Here is a 12,218-nt window from a genome sequence, read left to right as displayed (position 1 = left end):
TGAATTGAGAGTTCCTGTCTAAATAAATTTGGAGAGCTATGCTAATTTTATACTGTTAACTTGCTGGATGGCTGAGAAGAAGTCCTTGTCATTTTTTGTTTCATTATTTGAATTTTTACAGGAGAAGCAATTCTAGGTAATACTGCTTCTGTACAGTCATATCCTCCGGTGAAATTTTACTTCAGTTAGCAAAAAGATATGTTTGGGCATTTTCTTTCTTAAGGAATTTTTTTCCCCAGGGTGTCAGGCAATGGTGTTTTTGAAACATTAAAACCTGTGACTTTTTTTTTTTTTTTGAGTGAATGTAACTGTCATTTTTATCTATCTTAATTGCATTGCTTTTGAGTTTTGTATTTTACAGTGGAATGAAGTATGTTACATAAAGTTGTAAGATTGGGGAAACCATTAAGTTGGTATTACCATTAAAGAAGGAAGATTCCCTGAGCCATAAAGCTCACGTATGCAGACTTGGCTGTGTTATTTTCATTCTTCTGTAGAAGAAAGATCTGAAATGTTCCACCCTCCCCCAACTCTTCAGCAGTATTTCTTTCTTTATATATATTATATATATGTACATGAGTAACATATATGTATACATTTCACCTCTAAATTTGTTTGAAATGTAAATTGTCTTAGATTCTGCGGTAGCACATAAGAAATCGAAAGGAGAGAGGAAAAAGAAGCCATTTTTATTTTCTCTATGTTGGAATTGGTGTGTAACCTTACAAGTAAAATTTTTTTCCTTTTTTACAGTACTTATATTAAAACATTTTAATTATATTTTATTTAAATATTGATATAGAATTAAAATAGCAAAACCATCAACAACAAGCGCAAGCCACATAAGTTTTATGATGTGAGAGTCTCGTGACAGGGATCTTGAAGATCCTTGCTTGTCATTAACATCATTGCTGGTTTAGAGCAGTCGTGAGAAAGGAAAAGAATGCTTTTCCTCTTTCAAAACTATTGATATTCATAAATCTTGAATAGCATATAATTAAGAATGATACTCCTTTTATACACATCAATTACACTTATTTACCAACAAAATAAAGCTTGCAAATAGACTTTTAAAAAGTAAAGTTGTTTAGATGAAAATTAATTTAATTTGAATAAGCCTTCATCTATATTTTTTGTATCATTAACACTCTTTTCTTGAGGAGGCGAAAGCTTGAAGAGTCTCCTTTAGTTCCTTAGTTTATTTATTTTGTTTCTTGCTCAATTACCTCCATTTGTGGGACAGAATTAACATTTCCAGCACGTAGGAAAGATTCCTTTTCAGGCAGCTGAATAGATGGTGAGATTTGGAAAGAATTCTTCCCAGAGAACTGTTTGTTACTGTTGGTGTCTAGATACCTTTGCTTCAGCCTGCTATAAAAATGTCCCTCTTTGCCCTTCTGTTTCCAATGGCCCAAAGCAGTCACACATCTGACGTGATAGCACATCCAAGTTTGTGAAGTGGGATGAAGCCTTTTTGTGACACCTCTAACAAACGCTAGCAAGCGTTTCTGCTTGTTGAGCTCTGTCTCTGTCTTTAGTTGGGAGGGTAGAGTTTAATGCAAGTAAACAACTCCAGCTGCACAGTTGATGCGTATTCACAGACATTGAAAAGGGAAGTTTAGTGGGAAAAAGTTAACTTTCCTTCTGAGGCTGATCCCAAGCTCATGATTTCTTTTATATCCTTGGTGAGTGTGTGTGTGTGTGTGTGTGTGTGTGTGTGTGTGTGTGTGTAATGATTGCATGTCTTCATAGTTCATGTCCTTTAAAAAGGTAACAGTTTTGTTGTGCTACAATTGATGCATAGCCATAGAACACTACATTCCAACTCTCATCAGAGAAGCTTCTTAGTGCAGTAGATGACAGTTGACGGAGACCCTCAGCTGGTTGTGGTACAAAGAACAAGAGACGATGGAGTGCTCGCCCCTAAGTGGGAACATACATCTGATACCTCTCCTACCAAGACGCAGGGAACTCTACAGAAGGGAGGGCAGAAAAGTTTTAAGAACTAGCAGTAGAGGTTGACTTCAAGAAAACAGAGTTTTCTGGATACAGCTGGGTCGTTGTATATATAATCTCACATGAATTGTGTCAACATGCACAAGACCCGTGCAGCCTCAAGCCAGACAAAATCCCAGCATAGAAGGAGGAGATAGTAGGTATGGAATCCCACCACTAGATTGAAGCACTGAAGCATTTGGTAGCTGCTGGGAGAGGGAACATCTGCAACCACCAGTCTCTCCTTTGTTTCTTTAAATTGCCATTTTAGAAAAGTTATATGTTAGTGGATTTGTATAGGACATAGTTTGGGGATTTTTGATTGACTTCTAATCCACCATATTCTCTGGAAATTTATCTATGCTAAGTTGTCTTTTCTTTTTAATTGCTAACATAGTCCTTGTTTTTGGTATACTGTTCATTTAATGAGTGCCCACTGAAGTACATTTAAGTTGGGGTTTTTTTTTTTTTTTTTTTTTTTGGTTTTTCTAGACAGGGTTTTTCTGTGTAGTCCTGGATGTCCTGGAGCTCACTCTGTAGACCAGGCTGGCCTCGAACTCAGAAATCCGCCTGCCTCTGCCTCCCAAGTCCTAGGATTAAAGGCGTGTGCCACCACCGCCCGGCTAAGTTGGGGTCATTATGAGCAATGCTTTAATGAGCATTGTATGCTGAGATTTGAGTGAATTCAAATCTTAATTTTTCTGGCAGAAAATGTGTAGAAATATGTAGAAAATGTATATTTTTCTTTGTGTAGTTTTAGATCATGTTATTTCCATAGTAAGTTTTTAAAAATTATTTTTATTAGTATTAATTATACATAATAATGGTTTTCATTATAATATTTTCACACACGTACATCATGTATTTCAACCATGATTACCCAGTTACTTTCTTGACCCCTCTCAGCCTCACTAATCCTTCTCTTCTCAACTAGTCCCGCTTTAATGCCTGTGTTTGTGTGTGTGTGTGTGTGTGTGTGTGAGAGAGAGAGAGAGAGAGAGAGAGAGAGAGAGACTTAATGAGTTTTATTAGGCTTGCTATAGGAGCATGTATACTTTACCTGACTGGTTAAAAAAGTCTCTCCCTTTCCTATAAAGCAGTAACTATGTATAAATATGTATAAATCCTCAGGGAGAGTGGGATTCCATGAGTTTCTTCCCTTTCCATGACAAGCCCAGTCTCATGTACATCTTGTTCAAGGTATCAGAGTAAGTTCAAGAGTGCAGCAACCTGGAGGTCAGCATTCCACATGCTTCTCTACTTCTTCCAGCTCTTCTATGCCTTCCACCCTTTCTATGCAATGTTCCCTGAACCTTGGAAAGGATGATATAGATGTACCATTTGTAGTTGGACACAGAGCAACTATTTGTTCTCAGTATTTTGACCACTGCAGTAGGAAGCTTCTCTGACCAAAATGACAGCAACACTGTTGGCATAAACATAAGTTATTTAGAAGGCACTTTATGAGCCACATCCTGTCCATTTAACAAAACAACAGCAGTAGTTTCTGTACTAGGTCGTATGACCTTACCCATGGGCTTTAGGCCCCAAACCTAATCAGGAAACTGTTGGTTACCCCTAAAGACTTGCTGCTGTTGTACTAGTGAGCTCATCTGGCCAGCCAGTGTTATTATACACAGGGCAAATAGCTGAATACGACTTGATAGTTTCCCCTAGCAGCCTGCATTACATTTTCTGTACTATAAGGGATAGATAGCAGAGAGGAAGGTCCCAGCCCAGTTCCAGCTTGAGTTTTGTATGCTCTGTGACCAGAGCATGTAATATCTTTAGAAATAAGGGCTCACCTTTTAGATCTGGTAGGCAACTAACAGCAATTGCTTTTACTGTTTTGGGGGCTTCTGGAGCCTTCTTGACCATCAACTCAAAGGGAAGTAGCTGACACCTTTAGCACTGGGAGGAACTTGATCTACCCACACAGAGTACCACTATTCTTTACAATAAGCTTTTATAAGAAACTGCTACACTGTTTTATAGAGTGACTACTGTATGGTGTCACATGCCCATTGGTAATATACAAATGATCAAATCTTTCTACATCCCCATCAGCGTGGCTGCTTTTCATGTTAGCTGTTCTGAGAAATGTGTGGTGATTGTTCATTGCAGTTTTGTTTCCTTAATAGCTCATGATACTGAACATCTTTTAATGTTTTTATGTTCTATGTTTATATTCTAAATTAAAATACATTTTTATTTGTTTTGGCCAGGTTCTAATTGAATTATTTGGTTTTTTTATTGTTGACTTATGTAATTAAAAATGTATTCTAGACACTAGCCCTTTGTTGGATATGATTTACAAATATTTTCTCCTATTCTTTATCTTGTCTTCTCATCCTCTTTATAAGGTTCCAACAAATTTTACTTAGTTCTTCTTAGTTTTAAAACATGAAATGTAATTCATATGCATTACTTCATTACAACGTAGCTCATCAGGACTAAGCTCATTTAGAGGATCGTACATCTATTGCTGTTGTGTAGCTCAAGGACTTGTTATCATCCCAGGGAGAGCCCTGTTACCCACTCCCATTAGCAGCTTCCCTCCAGACCCTAGCAACTGTGAAGCTCCTTTCTGTTTCTCCGAGTTTGCCTGTTCTGTAATTTCTTCTATATAGTAAGGACTTCTGGTCACGGGAGACAGAGCCCAAGGGAAGGATGGTTTGAAGCACCAGAGCTCAGAAGGCAACTCTTGTTTGTTTTTCTTTTTCTTTCTTTTTTCTTTTTTTTTTTTTGGTTTTTGAGACAGGGTTTCTCTGTGTAGCCCGGGCTGTCCTGGAACTCACCATGTAGACCAGGCTGGCCTCGAACTCAGAAATCCACCTGCTTCTGCCTTCCAAGTGCTGAGATTAAAGGCGTGCGCCACCACCGCCCGGCTCAGAAGGCAACTCTTATGTTACCTGTAAGGCCCCTTACAGATACAGTTATTATATACAATTATCTAAAATATTTATTCTGATTAGTCATCCAAACTTACAGAGATTTTTAGATAATTGCTGTGCATAGCATGCCTGCACATGAGGGTTTTATAATACCCTCATTTTTGTTACATGTTAAATTCTCATTTGGTTTTGAATTGTGCACCATGACAGATGATGTTGAACAATACATCATTTAAACAATCCCTCTCAATTTAATGGGCTATTCAGATTTATAGACATTTTGTTTGAATAACTTGTTCACTCTTTTGTTGTTAGGTTTTTCAGCCCAAGAATCTCCAAAAATACTTTTTTTTTCTAATAGAACCAAAAGAGTAATGATTAAATTCCTAGTTTTATCATTTTGAATGTAGTCCTGCTGTGTGTATACCATGTATACTTGAGGTCTGGTTTCTTTTGCTCAGCAGTGTTCATGTGTGTAGCAGTGGTTTGCTCCGTTTTACTGTTGGTATGTTGTGTTAACAGACTACAATTTTAGTGAACTATATCTGTTGTTTTCTTGTGGTGCAGTTTTGAACCCAGGGCTTTGGATATGCTGGCAAGTGCTCTCCCACAGACCCTTATCATCAGCTCACAGTTTTATATGCGTCAGTCAGTTTATTTGTTCTACAGAATAGATTGTTTTTAGCCATTAGTTATTATGAATAGAGTTACTGTGTGCATTGTGGAGTGCTGTTGAGTGGACTTCCTATATCCTTGAATATCTTTAGTCATGATAATTTCAATCTTAAAAAATTGTCTGTTAAATTTATTCCTCACCCTGCCAACTATATCATATTTAAGTTTTCTTCAAATTTAAGCCATTTAGCCTAATTTGCTTCATGATTTTGGATTATAAACAAATGCATATATATGTATGTATATATATGCTGGACTACAAACATGTCTTTTTAAATGGAGTTACATACTCTTAGTTATAGTTGACAGTGGGCATAGTTGTCTTTAGTCAGTTTTTATGCTATAACTTGGGCATTTCTCCAGTGACAAAGAGTTATTTTTTTCCTATAAAAACTCACATAGATGACATTTATAGATACCTGGAATGGTAATATCATAAAGACATTTTTAGTATTTATTATATTGTTTGTTAAAATTATGGTCATTTAGTATAATTTCTTAATTGAAATGATATTCCTATATTTCATTTGATTGTATTTTTAGATGTTTAAGATATATAATTTAATATATATTTCCCTCTTCCTTCAACCATGGAAAAAGATATCAAGCATTATTTATATATAATTAGTTCTGTGACTCCTTTATTCATTTTAAATGTTCTTTTCTGTGTTTAAAATATAAAAAATTTTCCTATTTTTCCTTTCTGTCCTCAAAATTGCACTGTGGGTGATACTGTGTTTGCTGATAACAGCTTTATCAGGTATGGCTACTCAGCATTGTGCTGCGCTTCATGGGTGTGCTGTTGAACTTCCTAAGGGCAAACCTGTCACCTAATTCTCTTAGGTTTATTTGGTCAGTGTTTATAAGTTCTGCCAGTTTTTTTTGTTTGTTTGTTTTGTTCTGTTTTGTTTTTGAGACAGGATTTCTCTGTGTAGCCCTGGCTGTCCTGGAACTCACTCTGAAGACCAGGCTGGCCTCGAACTCAGAAATCCACCTGCCTCTGCCTCCCAAGTGCTGGGATTAAAGGCATGTGCCACCACTGCCCGGCTAGTTCTGCCAGATTTTAAGATTTAGAAATACCTTTGAATCTAAAGAAGTTTGTCAAACTTTTTTGTATCTGTACTTTGAAATGAAACTTAGATTGCTTTCTTAAAAAAAAAATTACTATTGTGTATCTCTGGCTTTCTGCATTATTGATCTGTGCATAAATATGTCTTTTTCTTGTTTACATGTGTTTGTATACACATCTGTTATTCTTAATCTGTTTGTGTTTAAAAGTGGAAGCATATTTACTACCCAGAGCATTCCTAACCCTGATCTGTCTTCTAACCAGACTGTTATCAAGCTATCTCTGTGAAACACATTATTCTGAGATTCTCACTAGAGTGGCACCAAATGTTTTATCAAGTACGTTTAGTGTGTCACATCATTTAGAGATTCTTTAGGCACATCAGCATGTAAAGATTCTGGTTTTTACAGTAAATACATCGTCCATCTGTATTTGTCTCAGCACCTTTTATAAATGCTCGAGTGTAAAACACTTTGTAATATGTAGGATTGTGCTGGGCATGCTGATCTGCAAATGCAATAAAAACTATAAATAAGGTTTTCTTTATAGCTTTTTAAAACATCAAACAAAATTGACTTCATCTTAACTTCTCAAAAGTTAAAGCATTTGGAAGGATTTAGGAGTGTATTTTCTTGTACAAATTATATAAGAACAATGTTGATGTTCTTTTCCCTGAGAAATTACTTTTCAGTGTTTTGAGTCTTTAAAGAGAATCTGCATGACTATAAAGATTATGCTTTTTTTTGTTGGAAACGTTTTTTTTGTTTGTTTTGTTTATGCTCTTGTCATTGATTGCTAAACTATTTCTCTTCTACATGAATTTATGTTTATATTAAAAAGTGTGTTTACTGTTTCAGATAGCGTGGCACAGGAAAGGAGGCCTCCCAAACTTGCCTTTATATCAAGAGGTGTAGGTGACAAAGGTTCATCTAGTCATAATAAACCAAAGGTTACAGGTATGGAGCTATTCTTGATAGTTTACATGATACCTGATTTTCCAAATGTTAAATAAGCTATATGGTATGTGTGTATGCGTGTGTGCGTGCGTGCGTGCGTGCATGCGTGTGTGTGTGTGTGTGTGTATAAAATTCAAACATTTTATGTAAACTAAAATTTTATGTATATGGTTATGAGGGTGCAGTAAAGAAACTGTCAAAATGGCCACCCCATGAATTGTCAGGGGAGGTTTTTATTGTGGATAAGAGAGGGAGAACATCCAGAGGCATCTGAAAGAGTCAGAGCAGAAAGAAAAAGAAGCAGACTAGACATGACCAGGGCTATTTGCAAGAGAAGCAAGAATAATGGGGGCAGGGGAAAACCTTGCTTTTCTATAGGGAACAAATGGGTAGCTGGGAGTAGGGAAGCTGGAGGGAGTTAGGGTAGAGGAGGAGGTGAGCCAAGCATGGGCTGTGAAATGTTTAATAGATACTTTATGGTACCGAGGGAGCCTGGAGGCCAGCATGTACTCTGGTATGCTAATAGACACTACAAATAACCATTTGTCCCTTCTACCAGTGCTAGGGAAGTGGCTCCTTTTGGTAGAGAGGAGCCAGCTTCACAAGTTCCTGAGGAATGCTGGCTTTTATCTAACTACGAGAAAACTTCCTGTAGTCTAGGACTGCCTTTTGGAGTTTGAGGATTTATTGTTTCCTTTTGACATAACACTGGGGACATGGAGACAATGAGATTCCTGAGACTTGTTAGCTATTACTAGCCAGCCAGCCTGCCTATTTTAATTGGCAACTTTCAGGTCAGTGGAGACCCTCTTCAAAGAAAGCAAAACAGTTAGCTGTTGAGGACTAACACACACGCACACATATCTTCTCATACACATACCTACAAGTCATACACACAGAAAACATTCCATAAGATCACTACTCTCAGATATAGAAAAGCTATAGATTTCTTATTTGGGGATAGGGGTCTTGATATGTTTTCTATGCTGACTTTAAGCTGCTGGACTCTGGTGATGATTGCTCCGTCTTAGCTTTCTGAGTAGCTGGCTACAGGTATACCACATGAAGTATGACCTAAACTGTGAAAGGTGGAGCTTTTTACTTGAAATTGAAAAACAGTGGGCTTCAGTATGGGTTGAGGAATTCGTACTGATCACCAACGGAGTGTGTCTCTGTAGCTAAGACTGAGGCAGGGAAGTGTCTGTACCTGTTTGTGATGCAGGTCTACTTTCTTCTGATTTAACTATCACCCTATAAATCAATGGTTCTCAACCTTTCTAGTACTGAGACCCTTTAATACAGTTCCTTGTGTTGTGGGGACCCCCAACCATAAAACTGTTCTGTTGCTATGTCCTAACTGTAATTCTGCTGTTGTCATGAATTACAATGAATATCTGGTATGTGAGTCCCCCAAGTTGAATGACTCACAGATTGAGAACCATTGCTATAAACCTGTGAGGGATGTGGAAGCTAGTAGAAAGAGCTGTGTGACCTCTACATGTAACATGAGGGAGATTCTGGTAGAGAAATATATTTTTACTTAGCATTTTAGAATTCAACTTGCATTAAATATAGTTATTAAGACCCACATAATTAATCTCTAGTATAATTTGCCCTTTAATAAATCTAAAGTGTTAGAAATTATGGTGCTTCATTTTTTCAGACATGAGGAAATTAAGAAATTATATTTATTCATTTATTTACTTATTACTATGAATGACACTTTATTCAATCATTTTCTTTAAAATTGAAACTCTGGGAATTCAGAATTAACATCCTTGCCTGTGAGCTTCTTTTACACACCAGACAAAGTTTTGACCATGTGCTCCACATTGTTCTGCCGTGCTTTGTCTTGGTGAACCTTTCAGAGCCAGCTGCTCAGCCAGTTCCTCACTGTTTTCTTACCCACAGTCTCACTTGGGAAGACCCAACCCTCAAGGATGGCGTCATGCACTGCCGTCAGGTTGCAGCCTCTGGGTGCTTTCACTTAGTTTTTGTACAGTTTTTTCTTGTTGGCTTCGTCAGAGTCCTCCCCCAGCAATGCAGTCTGCTTGCTTCCCACTGAACTTTTTCTCCATTTCACAAAGTAGCTGGACTTGGATTTTCTGGAAGGATTTCAGCCAAGGAACTGGCAAAAAAGTTAATATAGCTTTTGGACCACCAACTTCAATTTCCTTGGCCATGGTGATGTTGAGTTCCTGCAGCTATGTCTGAGATCTGAGTTCATCTCTAGCTCGAGCAGTGCCTGAGAGATGGCAGACTCAAACTCTCTGGGCTTCTGCCATTGGACTTCACAGTCTTGGCACTCGAGCTAAACATGGCCTCCACCTGAGGTGAAGAAGGTGCCACAAGCATCATAGCTAGGGCCATTGACAGACTGCCCCAGAGGTCCTCTGAAAGTCCTTCCCCTCAAACTATATAAAAAATGAAGTTTTACTAGTAAAATTCTAAGATGTTTAAATAGTAGATCTAAAAAAATTAAATTATTATTTCTTTTGTAATGTTTGTAATCAAAGTCAACAAAACCTTACATGTGGTTTGGCAGGTACTTCACTCAGGTATAGCTCCAGACACTGAAGTTATGGTTTGTTTTGTTTTTTGTTTCTGGTGGTGGTGCTGGGATCAAGCTTAGCACCTTACACAAACTAAGCCAGGACTTTACTACTGAGCCACATACCTTGCCTAAACATGAAAAAAAAAATGTTTTTAATTTGTCATCAGTTTGATTATAGCATTTGAAGATTACAAAGGGAAATTATAATCAAAAGTCACTTTATGGGATACATTCTGAGCAGTCCATTATTAGGCAGTTGTGTTTTTCTGTGACTCTCAGGGAATGCACTTACACAAATCTTGGTAATAGAACTGCATGCATATCTAGGCTCTATAACATTGCTGCATGTTGGTTCTCTTGTAAACTGTAATGTCTTTATATGGTAGCTCTCACCCCATGGGCTGTGATCCCTTTGGGGGTCAAATGTCCTTTCACAGGAATTGCTTTAGACCATTGGGAAGTACAGAGATAGATTCATAACCGCAAAAGTATAGTTATAAAGTAGTAACAAAAATAACTTTATGGTTGGGGTCCCTGCACTAGGAAGATTGAGAACTACTGTTGTACGGTATGACTGTAATAGTTTAAACTTGTGAATCAGTAGTTTCATCAAATGGAACGAAAGGAGGTAATCTTGACATTGAGAAATAGACTACATGGAATGATTTTTTTTTTCTTGACATGGGACTTCTCTGTGTAGTTCTGGGTGTCCTGGAACTTGGTCTGTAGACCAGGCTGGTTTTGAACTCAGATCCATCTTTCTCTTCCTTTCTGTTGCTGGAATTAAAGGTGTATGCTTGTGAAATGATTTCTTAGAGCTTTAATATAAAAGTAAGCAGGCATTAGCTTGTTCCCATTCACTTGTATTGACCAATTACTAAACTTTTAAAGCTGAAGACAGCAATAAAGTACACTGTTTGTAAATGTCTGTTATCTGTATGAGTAGTTGGTACATAATATTCATATTAATTTACTTATAAAAATATCTTTTACACCGTATTGACCTTTTTTTAAAAAAAGAATTTTTCCTGTTCTACAGGATCTACCTCAGACCCTGGAAGTAGAAACAGATCTGAATTATTTTATACTTTAAATGGGTCATCTGTTGACTCACAACAATCCAAGTCCAAAAATCCATGGTACATTGATGAAGGTAATCTATAACTTTAGTACTCTTTATAATGATCTTCTCTGTTTAGTGTGTAAGAGAAAATGGCCTTGTCATCGATATTTGTAATTTTTGGAACCAGTGAGTAGACCATTGCTGACATGCTAATATTGCTAAACTGAAATATTAAATGTAGTTTGAATTACTCTGCTATTACGATTATGATGCATTTGAAATGTGTTAGTACTCTGTTCTTATATCTTAACTCATGTGCTTAGGGGCAAAGGTTTCTAGACACGAAGTGACTCATTTAACGACAATCTTATTTTACTTCCTTGAAAACATTCCATCTTCCCGTGTTTCTTAGACATCATTTTTCTTTATTCATTTCCTTCATCTGTTCAGCAAGTAGCTATTGAGACATTCTCAGGTTACTTTGACAAAGAGTAAAATAGATATAGCCCTAACCCTGTTTGAAGTTGTGGTCCATTTATTATTATAGAAATTCATCAGACACAAATATTGGAATTGTAGTGTCAGTGAGTGCTGTGACAGGACTTGGTGCTGTGAGGGTGCTAGAGAGGTCACAGGGCAACCCATGTTTACCAGTGCTCTGATAAAATACTTAACAAAGCAACGTGGGGAAGAAAAGGTTTATTTCATCTTATGCTTTCAGGTAACAGTTCATTACTGAGGGAAGTCAGGACAGGAGCTCAAAGCAGGAACCTGGAGGGTAGGCACTGAAGCAGAGGCCATGAAAGAATGCTGCTAACTATTACTAGCTTGTTCTTCATGGCTAGTTCTGTCTGCTTTTTTACACAACTCAGAACCATGTGGCCTGGGGTGGCACTGCCCACAGTGGGCTGAGCCTTCCGACATTCATTATTAATTAAGAAAGGACCTTATAGACTTACCTATAGGCAATCTGATGGAGTTAGCCTCTCCCTCACTCCCTACCCTCCAGGTT

The 12,218-nt window shown here is 37.4% G+C and overlaps 1 protein-coding gene and 1 pseudogene across 4 annotated transcripts in view; one reads left to right on the top strand and one right to left on the bottom strand.

The window, feature by feature from the left end:
* Cyld (CYLD lysine 63 deubiquitinase) overlaps positions 1-12,218 on the top strand; it is a 51,503-nt gene that overhangs the window by 15,494 nt on the left and 23,791 nt on the right. For all 4 annotated transcript variants that reach the window (XR_003709739.1, XM_028755456.1, XM_028755457.1 and 1 more), the window contains 2 exons: positions 7,491-7,589; positions 11,183-11,296. Coding sequence is in view for 3 of the 4 variants with exons in the window: in XM_028755456.1 (XP_028611289.1) it covers positions 7,491-7,589; positions 11,183-11,296 (213 nt within the window). In the remaining variant the exon portion in view is untranslated. The remainder of the gene's footprint in view (positions 1-7,490; positions 7,590-11,182; positions 11,297-12,218) is intronic.
* On the bottom strand, positions 9,331-9,908 carry LOC114610873 (annotated as a pseudogene).

This window comes from Grammomys surdaster, unplaced genomic scaffold (assembly GCF_004785775.1).
Source record: "Grammomys surdaster isolate TR1022 unplaced genomic scaffold, NIH_TR_1.0 126063, whole genome shotgun sequence".
In the NCBI taxonomy this organism is placed as follows: Eukaryota; Metazoa; Chordata; class Mammalia; order Rodentia; family Muridae; genus Grammomys; species Grammomys surdaster.
This window is presented reverse-complemented; position numbering and strand designations above follow the sequence as displayed.